The sequence below is a fragment of the Symsagittifera roscoffensis genome, chromosome 2 (assembly GCF_963678635.1).
Source record: "Symsagittifera roscoffensis chromosome 2, txSymRosc1.1, whole genome shotgun sequence".
Lineage (NCBI taxonomy): Eukaryota > Metazoa > Xenacoelomorpha > Acoela > Convolutidae > Symsagittifera > Symsagittifera roscoffensis.
The window spans coordinates 27,774,327-27,793,454 of NC_087063.1; the positions used below are offsets into that span (position 1 = coordinate 27,774,327).

Here is a 19,128-nt window from a genome sequence, read left to right on the forward strand (position 1 = left end):
AACCAGCTGTCTTTGTTCAATTATACGCAAAATCATGAACTAATGCATATAAGTTCTGGAACGGAAGCACTTTCCAGGAGCAAAACGCGATAAAAGAAGGTCTAAACAGGCAAGCGAAGACGAATATAAACCCCGAAAAATAAGACTCAGAAAATAGACGATTGAGGCACAGTTTCTGCTAATTTCTGTCTGCTAACACTGGCATCCTTTCAATTTCTAACTAAGTGGATTTTTTAACCTACCTGTGGATAGTCCGAAGTCGGTCAGTTTGATGTGTCCTTTGGCGTCCAGTAATAGGTTATCTGGCTTGATGTCTCTGTGGATGCATCTAAGCTTCGTGTGGATGTAGTTGATGGCCAGTGCCGTCTCTGCTATGTAAAACTGCGTTTCGTACTCGGACAACACGTCCTTCTTCATCAAGTGAGTCATCATATCACCTAACGGGCAGACAAAATAAAAAATTGCCATCTGTTAATTATCAAATTCCAAACATTTAACGAAATATGAATATATTGTCCTACAATGAGCCGAAATCGTAATTCGCATCAACAGACGAGAAAAATAGTAAAACATAAATTGCAGACTCTTTAGCGTTCAAAAGGCTGAGACAGGAGGAGTACTGAGACAGGAGGAGATGTGAATCAATCGCCGATTATGAATCATTATTTAAAACCACCTTAAAAAAAATTCAGGCCTAAGTGTGCATGTAAAAATTCGAAACGAAAAAAAAACAGCCGACAGACATTGGGCAAGTCTTAACAAACTCAACTACTAATTTTTTTTGAAAATTTTTCAAGAAAAAAATATGACCTTAAAGCTCTTTGATTTTGAAAAATCTGACAACTCTTTGACAAAACTAACACAATTAGAAAAATATGGGTCATTAGATAATTTCGCTGATAATTTTTTACTTCTCTGGGAATCCTGAAAATTGAAATCCACTTCCAAAACTCAAAATCATTCAGGATTTTTTGCGTCATTTGCGATTTCCTAATTAGAATAGAACTGAACATAAAATAAAATTAAAAATCAAAACAAACTCATATTTGAGCTTGAACTTTTTACCAAAAAAAAAACAAAAGCCCAACACAACCAAAATAAGTCTCTTCACTACGTTCATTGACACTTAAAATCGTTTTGATTTGCAGTCGTAAACGACATTATAGACTCGAACTTGCCTCCAGGAAGGAACTCCATGACGAAGTAGAGATTGTACGGATCCTGGAATGCGAAGCTCAACTTCACAACCCAATCCTGGTCCACCGCCTCCACCAACACATCTCTCTCCGCCCTCACATGGCCAATCTGGGCTCTTCTCAGAGTCTCGTTCTTCCTCAGGATCTTCATGGCATAAGTGTGGCCAGTGTCTCTCTTCTGTACTAGACGCACTTCGCCAAACGCACCTACAATATGGCACTGTTCAAGCAATGTATGTTCATTCTTTTTCATTAGTATTACTGTTATTGCAAGCAGTGTACTTTATTTATCCTCATTAGTGATACAAATTTTTGATTTTTGACCAACATTTCCGTATAATTCATATCAACGGAGAACTCTATCCATGATTCATTTGCATTGCAGAATTCTAGCTTTTTTGCAACTGTACCTTTTCCTATAATTTTGAGTGTCTCAAAGTCGGAGTAGGCGAGTCTCTGGCGCTTGATTCGGAGATAGTTGCTCTCCTTCTTGTAGTGATCCTTCCGCCTGTCATCCTTCTCCTCCTCACTCAATCCAGCGCCAACCATCTCGTCTTCCAGAGCCTGAAAACACAGAACACTTGATAAGTCACGCCCCAGTTTTTCTATCCAAAGATAATAAAAAGTCGCGACATCTCGACTACACCACTTAGAGGTTCTCTCAAAAAGTTCGTGACTAAAAAACATATGCACAAATTTTCAAAAAGTTATTCTACACAGAACTTAAATAAGTTGTTTAAAAAATCGAAAGCTAATAAATGCAGAAATTTTTCGATTGTTAAAAAAATCAATTACCTACAACATAAGAAGGATTCGGGATACAATAACTCCAATCAATTTCCACAAAAAAGAACTTGCAGAAAACTCATAACTTAAAAAAAAACTAATTTACCTCAAATTTACCCAATATGAGATTGATACGCAACTTGAAATCGGAGATCCGAGCCTGAGAACAATGTTATCAACGGAAAAAACTCTTGTAGCCGATTTCAATACCCTTGCTTATCGCAAGGGTTATAAAAGTAATTCTATAATTTTTACTAATTGTACACAGAGGCAAAGCGGAGCTTCGCACTACTTTCAATACCACTTAAAAATAGCATAGCAACTAGCAGAGAAAAGGAAAGCCACTAAGTCCAACAAACAGTTGGAAAGGAGTCAATAACGCAAGGAAACAGAAAAAAAGAAACTGGCTTGTTTAAAAAAACATCAACTTCAGATTTTCAATATAAAGATAGATGGCTTGACAGCTCTGTGAATTTTAAGAACAATTTTTTGATTAAAATAACTAAAATGGAGAAAACTAGATTAATATGTAAAAATTTTAGTCTGCTCTACAAAATCTGAAAACTAAATTCCATTTTTGAAACTCGAAGTCAATCACGTTTTTCTTGAACTTTACAACTTCGCAATGGAAGAGCGCAATTAACCTGACTTTTAGCAGTTGAAATTGAATTGAGCTTCAATAGTGCATATATATCTAGAAGTAATATATAAAAATGCAGTTCTGTGAAAAATTTGAGCAATTAGAGCACGACCGATATAATAGTCTCAGCAAAGTTCATCGGCTTTCTAAGAAAAGAAAAAAAATTAAAGTTCACAACTAAAAAAACTTCTTGCAGAAAATATGCCCAGAAATACAATCGACCGCGTTTTTGTTTTGAAAACTCGATAACAAATATCGAGCGGTATGATTCGACAAAACTTGAGTAGAACCAAAAAAAAAACTTTGTCATGAAATAGTTTCAACTATATAATTTTCTTAAACTTTTAGCAAGAGCTGCCTTGGCCCAGTGGAGTCGGGCACACGTCTCTCAATACGAAGTTCGTGCGTTCGAATCCCACTTCGGTCACTGTTGGAGAGATCCCAGTGTCATCCTCCCCCTCAAAGTGGGACTGGCTATGGCGAATGGGATAACATCTCCCTCCCCACGGATGACACTGCATTGAGCAGAAACGGGGGCATAAAAAACGGAACGTACCATATAAAGAGTGTTTCCCTTGAAACGAACCGAAAATAGGTCAGTAAGCCGATAAAAAATAGGCCAAACTATTTTAAGTCGAATTAGGTTTTTGAACCGAAAAGGAAAATTGAAATCAAGGTTGGTAAAATCACAAATTGCAGGACTAAATTAAAACACTTAAAACAAGTACAATGAAAATTGTATACAGCACAAAAAAAGTCTAAGATGCGGCAACAAAGCATCAGCAGACAAATAATAGGCCGACAATTTTATTTGATACAGATACAGAAACATGTCCAGGTCAGATTCGAAACCACGACCTTTGCCGTCCCACGCGTATTTTTTACCTCCAGGCTTATAAGCTGAGTAACTCGAAGAAATTAAGAACATTGAATTAACTATATACCAAGGTACCACCAAGAGATGACATCCAGATGGGTCCTGTGAGCAAAAATGTTCACGCTTAAAAAAAACCTGGTGCCTGGTTGCAATACCCTTGCTAATCGCAATAGTAAAAACTCATAAAAAAAAGAGCAAAGGTGCCAGCATTAAAAACTGGAGGCTGCTGTTGCTAAGATGATGTCAATACTGAATATAACTCTGCTGATATTCGAACAAATCGGATGAAAGACAACGCACCTTCAGTCGTTTATCTCTTTCCACTTGGCCCTGTTTCAAATTATAATGATGTAATTCTAAAGCAGCTTTGAAGTCGTCCGGAGTAGGCGCCACCGCTCCCACTGTTCCACCAGTTGCCGACTGCCGGGTCGCTGCTGTCGTTCCCCCAACAGTACCTCCAGTGTTCACGCCATTTCCACTAGTCATTGTCGACTACTCAATTGTATTGATCTCTTCCGTCTAATTCTGAAGATGTTCTTTACACCTCACAACCATTTCCATGCAGTTATAAAAGGTTGGCCAAAAGTGTTAGGCTTCTGCAAACCAAATGTAGAACTTTAGTCTCATAAAAGAAGTTGAGGTAAATGTTTAGCTGCCCGATCCTCTAAGATATTTTGCTTTTCTCTTCCTGTATAGAAGTCGAAGTTTGCTATGCGTTTGCTTTGATGGCAATTAAAGGAGTCCAACTTATCTGAAATTCACTTTCATCAAAACAGAAAATGGTCACTTTGACAACTTTCATTTGAAAATGAGCTTGCTTGTCCAATGATTCTGCCTACTCTCAAGCAAATTCAAAAATTATTACACCGCAAAGCATCCCTGTTTTCAAAAACAGTTATAACACATGCAGGATATCTCTTTTAAGATTCCTTCATATTATTTCAGATTGCCATCAATATAGAAACAATGAATTTTATAAAATTTTCGAGCAGTTTTATTTCAAAACCAAAATATACAGTTATTTCAACAAGAATAAATACAAATAAAACTCATAATTAAACTATCTGTCCCGAATGTATATTCCCCAAATTAGAAAATTAATTATTTTTCAAATAATTTGTTTGAAATCAAGCCAGAAGGGAGGAGACGCTTCTTCCCTTTCAGGGATTTGACCCTCTGACCAACCAAACGGTCAACCTCCCTGTGCTTCCATTTTAAGACATCCATTTTGAGACGCCAAGACATTAACTTTGAGCAGGGAAACGTTACCAAAAAGTCCCTATAAAGCCTGCTGGCCTGATTTTTCAAACATTTGCATAGTGATTTGGAATTGCTCAAAAGATCAATTTGGTCGACCTAAAAAAGGTTGATCCCCTCGAAATACCCCTTGAGAAAAAAGGTTGATGAAAATCCCCCCTCGAGAAAAAAAGGTTGATTAAAATCCCCCTCGAAAAAACCCTGGTCAGTCCCTGAATCAAGTACTCTTTAAAGATGCTAATGGTATTTTTAAGACTACACTACTCGACAGCCAATTTTTCCTTTCAATAAATCCTCATACAACACACAATTCAATCAAATAAGAGAACCATTATTAAACCTTCAATTGTTTTGCTGTTTTGTAAAATAATTGCAAGTCAAAATTTTGGGTTTCTTTTAACTACAGAAAGAATTATGAGCAGGAAGTCAAAAATGGAGAGCAAACGTTTTTTATGAAAAAATATTTAAAATCATTACGTTTTATATATAATCTACAATGGAACACCAACATGAAAAGGGCAAGCCTTACCATAGAAGATGAAAAAGCAATAATTGTTAGCAAAGTCGCAGCTGCTGGAAGAAACACCAGTAGATTAAGCATCCAAAAGGAATCATAAGGAACCACCTGTTACAAACAGAACAAAATCGATCATCAGAAATCTGGGTTAAACGAGATAATTGTGTACAGAAACAGCATGTCCTTTATAAGTACTGAAAAAATTCTTCGGAGGCAATCCTTTCCCCGATTCAGCTATCGGTTTAGCTGGAACCTACGCTGGAAACTGTAGATCTCATATACACTCATGAGGCGTCACAAAACTTCATTCATCCACAATTCACTATTTGCGACAGGAAATTTAAGAAAACGGAGAAATCAGTCAGTCACACATTTTAAAGAAACCTACAAGATATGCTCAGTGAAACAATTGCACATATACGAGTTATTCAAAACTTTAGTTAAGCTTTTACGGAAGGGTTTAAAAACATAATTCCTAAAAAACTCAATTTTGGACTCGGAGATTCAGATATTGAAACATAGATGAGTTTTTAAAAAAATCACACCAACGAATAATTTCACTGGTAGAAGCCCGAAAAGATTAGGTGTAAGGATAACAAAACTACTCAATTTCATTCAACAGTTTTTTAAAGCTTTTGCTGATACAGTCAGCTATTTTAAGGATAGTCAATTAAACACTTTTTTCCATGATTTTCGCAATTTATACATCACAAATAATAAAGAAATGATAGATCTTTTTATTTCTAAAAGAGGGGAGTTTGTAGGGTATGGACAACTGATAGAAGTTATCAAGAAAACTTCTTAGTACTTCTTAGAAATTGTAAAGCTTAATTAAGGCATCGCCTGATTAGGCCTAACGAGCCTTTTGATGACCTTGCATATCAGAATTATCATTACAGTGCGAAACTATTACAAAATCAGCTTAACAAAATTGTGATCGGTCGCCACAGGATTGCGGAGTCAAGCCTTTAAACATGGTGTTTTGCTAATTATTAAATATTCGAACCTATTCGAGCATAGTAGAAGACATTGTCGAGCCGCCATGTGTATTTGAGGGTGTATGGCAGGGCAGGGTAGAGAGGGTTGGGCAAGTGGGTGGGGTGTGTTGGGTAGAGAGAGAGAGAGAGAGAGAGAGAGAAAGAATGCAGCGGAAACTCGGCAGAGGCAACTCCGCAGCGGAAACAAACTCGATAGTGGAAACTGATTGCTGCTGAGCGGCAGAGCCCAGTTAAGAACTGCCCGAGCCAGTGCCGATCGGCAGAGACAAATTGAGATTTGGGCAGGGTAAAGAGGGTCATTTCGACATTCGGCATCTTATACCAAAGTGTTTCTATCCGTGGACCGTGGAATTCGGAATATATTCGGCATCTTATACCAAAGTGTTTCTATCCGTGGAATCCTATGATATGGGTTCCTCCATTTACCATGTTTTTTTATGAATTTAAAACTATGTAGAATTGGAAATGCTACACAAATACAAAAGGCTATTGTTTTAGTTGTTAACATAAGATCCGAGCGGACTCTTTTCTATTCTAAATTTGTTCACACCTCAAAATAAGAATGTCCTTTTAACATTTGATTCAGATTTCAACTGAACAACTTAACTTAAAACTTTTAAAGTCAAATCCAAGTATATTTAACTTCTCGAAATCTGAACGGATTTTTTTTTTATTCTTTCAGTTTTATTAACCTTGGAAGAAGGCAAAGATTTTTAAGAAAGTTTAACGCATGATCGAGGGAACTGAGTATTTATTCACGACGCCAGTCACGCGGAGTGTCTTTATTGTTTTGACTTTGAAAATAGATAAATTCCCCGCTGCACTGAAGTTTAAAGTAATTAAAGCAGGTGGAAATATTATTTCCCCAGTTAAACTAAATATTGATTTTTTTATATTAAAAAATAAATTAAATGCAAATGTCAGTCTCCTGATCAAGCGGAGGATAAGAGATAAGGAGAGGACTGAAGTCTAATAGCAGGTGCAGGGAAAACCAAACTCAAATTGTTTCGGATTGATCCTGCCTGCATTTTTCAGTGACTAATTTCTTACGCTGAAACGGCCAGCTAAAATGTTAATAATAAATCTTAAATTGTCTTAAAGTAAATTTTCACATTTAATAGAGTCACTCAGAGCTTAAACAAATTTAAGTCAAGAAATTTATTAAGTCAAATTTAACGGACCGAAAGGAAATCGAATTGCCACCACCCCAGCATCGGACAATACCAAACTGACAGTGAAGACTAGACAGTGTACCCTTCCCAGCAACGATTGAACATCAACTTCTCTGCACCTTCTCTCCTCTACCTTTCAACGAATATTGTAAGAAATAAAAACAAATAATTTGATAATATAAACATCCCCTCCTATTGGTAAAAGTTAACAAAAGATGAACAGCTGTGCATAAAACTTAACCTTTGTCTATTTAATCATTCTTTTTAATTTATCTGTTTATATAACTATCATTTTAACTCCAGGATCAGATCGACTATGATCTATATAATTTAAATGAAACTTATAATTTTAGGTATTAATTGAAACAAAGGGATCTAACAATCGAACCCCAATCGTTTCTCTTACTAAAACTAACTATTTTATAATTTAAACTTTTCAAGTTATTTTATACTTAAGTTGCTAAATTATTTTTTTAATCTCAAATGGTAATTTGCATCGCAACCATTGTTTTCAATATAGATGTTGCTGTTAGACTGCTTTCTGTTTCATTGTTGATTGAATGCAAACCCAAACTCATATTTTAAAACTTCGAATAGGGACTATCAATCAGCGGCTAAAATCAGTTTCGATCAAAATCAACCACAACTTAAATTAATTTCAAAAAGAGGAAGAGGAAAAAACCCTAGGTCAGTCCCTGAATCAAGTTCTCTTTGAAGATGCTACTGGTATTTTTAAGACTACACTACTCGACAGCCAATTTTACCTTCAATAATTCTCATACAACACACAATTCAATCAAATAAGAGAACCATTATTAAACCTTCAATTGTTTTGCTGTTTTGTAAAATAATTGCAAGTCAAAATTTTGGGTTTCTTTTAACTACAGAAAGAAGTATGAGCAGGAAGTCAAAAATGGAGAGCAAACGTTTTTTATGAAAAAATATTAAAAATCATTACGTTTTATATATAATCTACAATGGAACACCAACATGAAAAGGGCAAGCCTTACCATAGAAGATGAAAAAGCAATAATTGTTAGCAAAGTCGCAGCTGCTGGAAGAAACAACAGTAGATTAAGCATCCAAAAGGAATCATAAGGAACCACCTGTTACAAACAGAACAAAATCGATCATCAGAAATCTGGGTTAAACGAGATAATTGTGTACAGAAACAGCATGTCCTTTATAAGTACTGAAAAAATTCTTCGGAGGCAATCCTTTCCCCGATTCAGCTATCAGTTTAGCTGGAACCTACGCTGGAAACTGTAGATCTCATATACACTCATGAGGCGTCACAAAACTTCATTCATCCACAATTCACTATTTGCGACAAAGAAAATTTAAGAAAACGGAGAAATCAGTCAGTCACACATTTTAAAGAAACCTACAAGATATGCTCAGTGAAACAATTGCACATATACGAGTTATTCAAAACTTTAGTTAAGCTTTTACGGAAGGGTTTAAAAACATAATTCCTAAAAAACTCAATTTTGGACTCGGAGATTCAGATATTGAAACATAGATGAGTTTTTAAAATCACACCAACGAATAATTTCACTGGTAGAAGCCCGAAAAGATTAGGTGTAAGGATAACAAAACTACTCAATTTCATTCAACAGTTTTTCAAAGCTTTTGCTGATACAGTCAGCTATTTTAAGGATAGTCAATTAAACACTTTTTTCCATGATTTTCGCAATTTATACATCACAAATAATAAAGAAATGATAGATCTTTTTATTTCTAAAAGAGGGGAGTTTGTAGGGTATGGACAACTGATAGAAGTTATCAAGAAAACTTCTTAGTACTTCTTAGAAAATGTAAAGCTTAATTAAGGCATCGCCTGATTAGGCCTAACGAGCCTTTTGATGACCTTGCACATCAGAATTATCATTACAGTGCGAAACTATTACAAAATCAGCTTAACAAAATTGTGATCGGTCGCCACAGGATTCCGGAGTCAAGCCTTTAAACATGGTGTTTTGCTAATTATTAAATATTCGAACCTATTCGAGCATAGTAGAAGACATTGTCGAGCCGCCATGTGTATTTGAGGGTGTATGGCAGGGCAGGGTAGAGAGGGTTGGGCAAGTGGGTGGGGTGTGTTGGGTAGAGAGAGAGAGAGAGAGAGAGAGAGAGAGAGAAAGAATGCAGCGGAAACTCGGCAGAGGCAACCCCGCAGCGGAAACAAACTCGATAGTGGAAACTGATTGCTGCTGAGCGGCAGAGCCCAGTTAAGAACTGCCCGAGCCAGTGCCGATCGGCAGAGACAAATTGAGATTTGGGCAGGGTAAAGAGGGTCATTTCGACATTCGGCATCTTATACCAAAGTGTTTCTATCCGTGGACCGTGGAATTCGGAATATATTCGGCATCTTATACCAAAGTGTTTCTATCCGTGGAATCCTATGATATGGGTTCCTCCATTTACCATGTTTTTTTATGAATTTAAAACTATGTAGAATTGGAAATGCTACACAAATACAAAAGGCTATTGTTTTAGTTGTTAACATAAGATCCGAGCGGACTCTTTTCTATTCTAAATTTGTTCACACCTCAAAATAAGAATGTCCTTTTAACATTTGATTCAGATTTCAACTGAACAACTTAACTTAAAACTTTTAAAGTCAAATCCAAGTATATTTAACTTCTCGAAATCTGAACGGATTTTTTTTTCATTCTTTCAGTTTTATTAACCTTGGAAAAAGGCAAAGATTTTTAAGAAAGTTTAACGCATGATCGAGGGAACTGAGTATTTATTCACGACGCCAGTCACGCGGAGTGTCTTTATTGTTTTGACTTTGAAAATAGATAAATTCCCCGCTGCACTGAAGTTTAAAGTAATTAAAGCAGGTGGAAATATTATTTCCCCAGTTAAACTAAATATTGATTTTTTTTAAATTAAAAAATAAATTAAATGCAAATGTCAGTCTCCTGATCAAGCGGAGGATAAGAGATAAGGAGAGGACTGAAGTCTAATAGCAGGTGCAGGGAAATCCAAACTCAAATTGTTTCGGATTGATCCTGCCTGCATTTTTCAGTGACTAATTTCTTACGCTGAAACGGCCAGCTAAAATGTTAATAATAAATCTTAAATTGTCTTAAAGTAAATTTTCACATTAAATAGAGTCACTCAGAGCTTAAACAAATTTAAGTCAAGAAATTTATTAAGTCAAATTTAACGGACCGAAAGGAAATCGAATTGCCACCACCCCAGCATCGGACAATACCAAACTGACAGTGAAGACTAGACAGTGTACCCTTCCCAGCAACGATTGAACATCAACTTCTCTGCACCTTCTCTCCTCTACCTTTCAACGAATATTGTAAGAAATAAAAACAAATAATTTGATAAAATAAACATCCCCTCCTATTGGTAAAAGTTAACAAAAGATGAACAGCTGTGCATAAAACTTAACCTTTGTCTATTTAATCATTCTTTTTAATTTATCTGTTTATATAACTATCATTTTAACTCCAGGATCAGATCGACTATGATCTATATAATTTAAATGAAACTTATAATTTTAGGTATTAATTGAAACAAAGGGATCTAACAATCGAACCCCAATCGTTTCTCTTACTAAAACTAACTATTTTATAATTTAAACTTTTCAAGTTATTTTATACTTAAGTTGCTAAATTATTTTTTTAATCTCAAATGGTAATTTGCATCGCAACCATTGTTTTCAATATAGATGTTGCTGTTAGACTGCTTTCTGTTTCATTGTTGATTGAATGCAAACCCAAACTCATATTTTAAAACTTCGAATAGGGACTATCAATCAGCGGCTAAAATCAGTTTCGATCAAAATCAACCACAACTTCAATTAATTTCAAAAAGAGGACGACTTTGATTGGTCATCTGTTCTGTTCCATCTGTTTGGTTCTTTCTGCCACGAGATTGTCGAATTTGATTAGAAGAGTGGTCCCCTTATGCCAGTGAGTCGTCACAGTGCAGGGAAATCCTGCTCCAGTTAAAAAAGCTGGAAACAAAAGCCGAGATAGAAAAAAAAAACAGATTTTAAGAGATTAAATCAGCTCAATCTTATTAGTCTTGCAATCTTCTTTGAGAAACTATTTAGAAAATTCGTTTTGAGCAAAAACCGAAGACTAAAATTTCATTTGAACTTTCATCATAAAAATTGAACTCAAGTACTTCAAGCCATAGTTCGTTTTCACACCAGCAAAATATCCGCTGAAAAATATTCGTAAATAACTTGCAAATTCTGATACTAACATTTAGACTTGCAATTAATCTCCAAAACAAAATTGTAAAAATGTTCATCATTTTCTATATTAACCATCTTGTTCAACTGTTAAAAATTGGCAATATAATTATAGCGTGTACCTTGGACAATGCCAGCGTTAAACGCGGCGCAGTTGAGTCCCGATCCATCGAGGGGCACTAGTCTGTTCACGAGGGGTTCCTTCTCTATTAGGTAGTAGATCGCATTCTCACTGTCTACCTGACAACAACAGAATGAATGAAGTCAGCCAAGCTTGTAGCAAAAGTTGTGTCTTCAAAAAACAAAAATCTGATATTTTATCTTACATATAATCGGAGGATTTTATTATCAGTTGGGCTTTAATTTTAATAGTACATTTTTAAGACCTAATCAGAAAAATATCACTCACTGGCTAATTTGAAACAATTGGCTTAAGCGAAGTTGCCTGCTCCGTGACCAAAAAACGTTACCTCTAGCCCACAAACATTCCTAACTATTGGATTATTTTTGTCTCTAAAGATATTCAACTAATCAAATTAGTTAGAAAGCACAGTACTCAAGGCAAAAAGGAAACCATTCGTTATAAAAAAGAGAACATGATTTTTTTTACACAGAGGTGAAGCTTCGCTTCGCAAACACTTGCGAGAACACGACAAAAAGCAGCTCTATAAAATAAAATAATGAAAATTAGAAATAATCCTCGAATTAGCAAAAATTGGTCTACCTATGAGATTCGAGCCTAAGACCTAGAGATGTAGAGTCTCACACACTAACCAATAAGCCACAGAAGCTTAACATGTACCATTAACCACTCAGTAACAAATAAAGCAAAGAACAGATGGTATGCAATTTACAATGCTAGTGAAATTTCCACATAGGTGAACACTTTTAAGGAACACTTTTATTTGCGATTAGGTTAGAAAAAAAAAGATTGTTCGTAATAACACACTAAACTGATCGCAAATGTTAAAACGGCAACATGTATGGAAAGCACAAAAAAAAGTTGTAAATAAATTTAGGACCCTCCTGTTTTTCCGACACGAAAGACCAAAAAATTGAGAACATTGCCAACAATTTGTCTATAAGACCACGTTTTAGTCGAATCTACAAAACTTCATAGAGACTCCACAGTCATTGAGTACAATCGACTTAAGGTAAATCTTAATGCGGGTACAGGCATCAAATCAGCCCAGTTATTTGTCCAGCAGAGGCCTTAGCCTTCGGTGCCAATATACACTGTTTTGAAGAAGCGCGTATCGAAAAAACGCGATATTTTGTACAAAATTTGCCATAAGCGCCCAAACGAAAATTTTCCACGGCGCAGAAAACTTTGCCAAATACAGACGTTTGGAGTTTTGACAGAGCCAGAAAAATCTTCATTACATTAGCTAAGTACATGAAATATGCAGAACTCGCCTGAAATAATTTTCTAGCAATTATGAGTCACTCACGCTTCCATGATACAATTAGTCACAGAAGGCGATTCGCAAAGGCAAAATTTCGTATCTGACGACGATTTGTTACTGGCTGTATTTCAACTCTACCTGCATCACATTTGAATTTCAAGTTGAAAAAAAAACATTCAACATTGTCCTCGTGCAATGAAACTTTGCATGTTGAAAAACTTAACTATTCTGAACACTTCTTTGCATCATTCTTAACATTGTAATATCACGGATTTAGCCATGAAAGCCGGAAAAAATGTTATGAAACTGGAATGCGGAGTGGAAAAGAGCCGTAACATTTCGAACTGCGACAAAACGTCGTGAGAGTTGTAAGATTTAAGGTAGCTGATAATTCACCTGCTGTTCAAGGGTTTCAATTTCCTTGTTGAATAATGCTCTCCACAGATTCTTTTGCACAAAAGTCAACAGATGAATCAATCTATTCTCTCTCCGCGTCTGTTTCTCTCGGAACCACACTAGCTCCAGGTACCTGCAAAACCAAAGCCAAAGACGTTATCAGACTTAACTAACGTCTCGGTAATTTAAAAATTATTGGAAGTTGGGTTTCAATTTTTTGTGATATCGTTCTGACATCGTTAAAAGATTGTTTATAGCGTTTTCCATTATTTGAGTCGAAAGGTCGTCTCATAATCAGGTTAATCTGAGCGCAGCAGTTTTTGGTCTGCTCAGAGTTAAAATTTAGTCCTCAATGCATTCTGCTGCATAAATCATAAACAATTTTTTTTTTGAAGTTTTGTGATTTTTCTAGGTTACCTGCTACCGACATGTTGTCCCATCTCTGACAATTTCTGCTGCTGCTCCTCAATCGTGGTTACTCGTGAGTCACAGTAGTCTACCATCTCGCGGAAAAGGAGGGCGAACGCGGACAAATTGATGTCGGCATTTTTACTCGATAATTTATTCAGGGGTCTGTTCACCAGGGCTGTCTCACCCCTACTCGGACCAGAGTCCACCATGTCACGTCTGAAAAGCAGCCAATATATTTGAAGACTGGTGCATTGTCTTGCGCAGCTATTTGATTATCCGAAACCACTTTAAAACGTTGATCCAGAAGCATTAGAATAATATTTTTCAATCATTTCATTTCTAGTTTAATATCAAAAAATCTTTGACCAACGATAGGTACAGTCACTTCGAAACATCTAACACTTGGGAACAATCAACAATGATATACATAACACAATTTTTTCGAACGCAAGAGCTACAGAGCCAACATAATTTACAGCAACCAACATATTAGTTAAGATCAAGATCTGATGATAGGTTTCACAATTGTGGGCGTCGGTTGCGTCTGCCCCTGGGACATGTTCCCTCTGTTGCCCATCCCACTCGCCATTTGAGCCCCACCCGTGTTCATTTGAGGGTTATGCTGCGACATCATATTCATATTAGGTTGCTGTTGCAGATGCGTTAATGAAACATTCGGGAATTGTTTCATGGTGTTTGAGTGAACAGCTGCAACTTGATTTTTGATACCACGTCCTTCAGTCACGGCAGCTTAAATTTTCATTCAATTTGACAGCAAACTTTTACAAGGGAAGAAAACTACTACCCACTGTCCCTTTCACATCAGAGGGAGGATCCGCTATGATTATTATAATTTCTAAAGGTGGCTAAATTGGAAAACAGTGCGGGATTGTGCAAGCAAATTACAACAATTCAACAAAATTCGAAAAAATGTTTTCTTAAAATTACCACATCAGAAATTCCATTGGACTACACTTCACGCAAATCATAGACTTCAAAATCTGAAAAACATTATATCTCTAAAGAAAAATTTGATTGAAAATTCAATTGACGGACCTCTTTGAATATTTTCCCCTTTGGTACCTAATAAGGAATTGCCACCCCTATAATGAAATAATTCAACGGTTAAGCATATGGGATTTTGTACCTAGAAAAAAGAATCCCCTTTGCAAAAGGTGTAAATAGTCAAAGAGATCGCAACTGACCAAGGAGAGCTGCGGTGTCGTTGACTGTGCAACTCTGTATGGCATTTTCAGAGGCACTCCTGTTCAAGTCACCCTCTACTGATGCCATTAATGAAGCCACTTCGTCCACAATCTTGCGCAATAGCTCCCGGTTGCTTCCGACCGATGCCTGTAGCTCAGAGTCCTTGCTGGATGCCTCCTCTGCCAGGATCTGTAGTTTGTTTTCCAGTGTGGGAATCAATTTCGTGCGCAGGTAGAGAGGAACCAACTGGTGGTCGAAACATCTGAACACGCAAAGCCAACATAAAATCAATTATTTTTTGAACTGCTATGTATGATTTTATTTACTTTTAAGCCTTCACGTGAATCGAAAGAACCTTTTTGCCACGAAAGTCGAAAAATCATACATAGCAGTTCAACAAATAATTGATTGACAGTGAGCGAATATATTTCAGACCAAGAAAAAGCTATTAGACTTCATCGAAGGCGATACTTTCCTCTAAACAGCCGCTCGATGTAATATGCTGATATTTCCGTCGTATGGGAAGAACCCATCCCACCCCTTGTACTTTCGAAAAGTACCAACCCGACACACAATACTTTCAGAAACAAGAAATTTGCATTTTCTGAAAACTTTCATACGACTTTTCACTTACAGTTCTACCGTAATGCAATGTTTAGTGATAAGATGCTTCAAACCTAGCTCTTCCTTCGGTCAATTGTGCCAAATGGTCGTCCTGTGCCATTGAGAGATTTTGAGGGGTGAACACTACACTACTGAGGAGAGAATACTTTGACTGCTGTTGGTTTTGTTGTCCTGCTGGAGAGGAGGCGATAGGGACGAGTGTATTGAGGCTGAGTTTGCGACATAACATGTGCATCTGCCCAGAGGTGACTGAGAGGCTGTCCAGTAGAGAGTTGGTGTGAACCCCAGAATCAACCTGAAAAAAAAGGAGAATGACCCACAAGGAACCTTTAAGAAGCTCCATCTCACAATCGAGATTCCTGTGGTTTGAGACGCATAATGGTTTTGTCTCATTCCTTGAGGATATTAGGTAGGGCAACATTTATTAACACAGAAAGATCGTACGTAAGTATCCATCAAAGAGCCAAAAGTACTTCATCAACTCAATAATCTGAAATTCTTCAGGACAAAAGACAAAAGCTATCTTTCCTCGTTTTAAAAAAACCAAAATTTAAGCCCCATCAAAATAGCCTTTTTTGAAGGGGCATTGCCGACACAATCTATTGGTCAGAACCTTCCAAAAACTCTCAGAAATGGGCATGTTCTCCCAAAACTGAGGAGTCGGCAGAGCTCGAAAAAATAAAAGTTACCGGCCGAAAAAGTCAAATAATCCGCCCTCTCCCAGTCAAAAAAAATCCTGCGCATGACACATGGAGAGTTTTTCAACAATTTATAATAGTTTGAATTCGGGACGACTGACTAATATAATTTCAATTGAAGTGCCGTATCACGGCGACGCCTTGAAATTTCTGACTATAATTTAAAAGTCTATGAAAAATGCTCGCTCAAAAAAAAACGGATGAAAAAGCTGCGCTTCGCAAACACTAGCAAGAACACGACAAAAAAGCAGCTTTATAAAATGAAATAGAAATAAGCCTCGAATTAAGTCTTTGCTATGCGTTGGCTTCCAACCTGCGACCTCGAGAAATGGAGTTTCACGCCCTGTAATCTCGGCAACGAACGCTTAACAACCGGCAAACACTAGTCACAAATAAAGCAGCCACATATGCAAAATTGTCAATGCCATGCAGCAAACGTGTCACCAAATACAAGTAGACAAAAAATTGCGAGTAATAATTTGGAATATAACAAACTGAAGGCATCCACACTAACTTTTCAAGTAATAAAATGGAAACCATGAATCCGTATTATGCATAAACTATGCATTTCAAACCATTGCTAGATATTTTGAGTTGGAAAAATTCTGAAATCGAGTTTTTGTTATTGAAAGTAATAGCTGTTTTCGGCTCCTTTGATACACTGAGAATGCATCATTTATGTTAACTATTCAAATGTCAAAACACATGCTATCACAAAACCCTAAAGGTGCCACCAAAATATGCGACTTAGATTAGAATAAAAAGAATAGTTGTACTATTACACTAACGCTCACTAGAGTCGCTGGTGTAAATAAAGAAATGAAAAAATTTATATATATATACAGAAATATATTCAAAATTTTCTCACTTTTTCGAACATTTGATAAGATTTTTTTTAACCAAAACACTTATGATCGACGATAAAGGGCAGTCGAAACATTCAGCGCTTCACCAAATAAGAAGTAAATATATCTAAATTAATATTCAAATTGAAGATTACAAATACAAATCTCAGTTAACTCATTTTCGATACTTTCGAACTGAATCTTAACACAATTGAATATAAGATTTTTCTTATTGACAATGAGCTGAAGGAGTACCTTAAGCAACAGCTGTTCTAATCCCACTTTGATTTCAGAAACAGACACCAGCAGCTCTTCAATCAACGAGTGGATCGCCACATCATTATTGCCACCCACTTGCTGGTTGTTGGTTTGATTCTGATTCACAAGCAGTCCAACTCCACCTGAGTTAGATGGGATACTATTCGTCTGCTGCGCATTCGCAGCTGCTAGATTGGCAAGCATCGTGGTAGAATTCAGAAATCAAATCATTTTTATTTCAAATAGCACTTCATTCGAAATCCTGAAAATAATTTCCATCTTACTTCGATTTAATTTTAATTTAGTTCACTATTTCGAACCGTTTTTAAAGATCGTCAACTATTACAGTTCCTATCTCTTAATTTCAGTTAGATAGATCGATTATGCTCTAAAAATTTAGTCAAGTTTCGATAACCGTTGAACAACTAAGACAGCTCTAACTATCAATAGATGATGATTTGTACTGGAGATATGAGCGGAAACTAAATCAGTTTCGATAAAACATGGATCCTAGCGTTGTAATTAATTGTAATTTAACTGATATATCTGAAAAACTTGAAAGTTCGAAATCTTAATTCAAATTCATTTACAAATATTTGAATAAACAAAAGAAAATGCGTTTGAAAATATTTATGCATTCAAAGCAGCGCTAATTAAATATGCGTACTATATTTCATTGAGTTTTTCAACCAGTATAAACTCGGTGGATAGGCCATGCCCTGAAGATCAAATGGGGCCGATTAAGGTAAGTGTTCAATCTCAATCTGATAGCGCTTCTACTAAAGCTACAGAAACAATCATTCAGTAGCCTTCACATTAAGTTAATGCCAGGAATTAACGTCTTCAAACAAAATCACAGATATAATCGACTAATGGTTTGCGCTTTTTGACCAAAAATTACTAGAAGTCGGCCAACTCGACCCACACTTGCTGTTTCGAATGAAGCTAAGATACCTTTGACTGTGCTCGACCCAAATTGTCGACAGCCTCGATCGAAAAAAAACGTGTTCACATGCATTTGACCTTAGCAAACTAGGCTTCGTTAGACTCATTCGAATGAAAAGTGTTCGAAACAGGCAAAGTGTTTCGACCGACTGGACAGAATAATTTTCAGCTCGACTGTGTTCGAATTATGTAAACAACTACGATGAACTTCACCGTCTGACGGCGATTCAATTCCGTCTGACGGCGAAGATCAAAGTACAAGTAAGATGTAAGACTATTTGTAGGCTTTTTACCATTACATCCCGAGCAGTTATATATTCATAAACAAAAACAAAAAAATCAGCCAGACCTATATAAGAGTACTCACTACGTTCATTACTCTTCAATACAGCCCGTACTGAACTTTTTGTGCCATTTCACGGCTGATCATCCATTTAGCAGGGGAGAGAATATTCTCAGGACTGTTCCCCCATTATGCAGGGCTGTTCACAAGTGAGCATGCGTATTTTTCTACAGACGTGGTCATACCTGGATCTTACATGATCAGACCTGAGTGAAACATGTTCATGCCTGTCGCAGACATGATAACGACTGACTGAAAACTTGACAAATTCATATTTATTTATACATTACTTCTTATCTTGACTAATTGGTCTTTCTTGTTAAAAATT

At 36.4% G+C, this 19,128-nt stretch overlaps 3 protein-coding genes across 7 annotated transcripts in view; all 3 read right to left on the minus strand.

Moving 5' to 3' along the window:
• Positions 1-19,128, minus strand: part of LOC134840519 (AP-3 complex subunit delta-1-like) — a 94,902-nt gene that overhangs the window by 32,820 nt on the left and 42,954 nt on the right. The window lies entirely within an intron of this gene.
• LOC134839784 (uncharacterized) overlaps positions 1-19,128 on the minus strand; it is a 28,863-nt gene that overhangs the window by 2,230 nt on the left and 7,505 nt on the right. Inside the window, exons 2-10 of the mRNA XM_063855406.1 lie at positions 18,997-19,052; positions 13,888-14,097; positions 13,471-13,603; positions 11,791-11,908; positions 11,340-11,425; positions 3,800-3,991; positions 1,607-1,760; positions 1,179-1,403; positions 243-437 (exon numbers count right to left, since the gene is read on the minus strand). Coding sequence (XP_063711476.1) covers positions 243-437; positions 1,179-1,403; positions 1,607-1,760; positions 3,800-3,991; positions 11,340-11,425; positions 11,791-11,908; positions 13,471-13,603; positions 13,888-14,097; positions 18,997-19,052 — 1,369 coding nt within the window. The remainder of the gene's footprint in view (positions 1-242; positions 438-1,178; positions 1,404-1,606; positions 1,761-3,799; positions 3,992-11,339; positions 11,426-11,790; positions 11,909-13,470; positions 13,604-13,887; positions 14,098-18,996; positions 19,053-19,128) is intronic.
• Positions 14,183-17,770, minus strand: LOC134840520 (mediator of RNA polymerase II transcription subunit 8-like). The gene is made up of 4 exons (XM_063856377.1): positions 17,510-17,770; positions 15,765-16,006; positions 15,087-15,349; positions 14,183-14,631 (listed from the first exon to the last, which is right to left on the minus strand). The coding sequence occupies exons 1-4, from the start codon at positions 17,714-17,716 to the stop codon at positions 14,381-14,383; spliced, it is 963 nt and encodes a 320-aa protein (XP_063712447.1). The 5' UTR covers positions 17,717-17,770; the 3' UTR covers positions 14,183-14,380.

Coding starts and splice junctions, on each gene's coding strand:
- LOC134840520 (XM_063856377.1), bottom strand. CDS start 17,716: ATGCTTGCCAATCTAGCAGCTGCGAATGCGCAGCAGACGAATAGTATC. Junction 16,007..17,509: donor TAGAACAGCTGTTGCTTAAG/GTACTCCTTCAG, acceptor CTTTTTTTTCAG/GTTGATTCTGGGGTTCACAC. Junction 14,632..15,086: donor CGACACCGCAGCTCTCCTTG/GTCAGTTGCGAT, acceptor TGAAAATTTAAG/CTGCCGTGACTGAAGGACGT.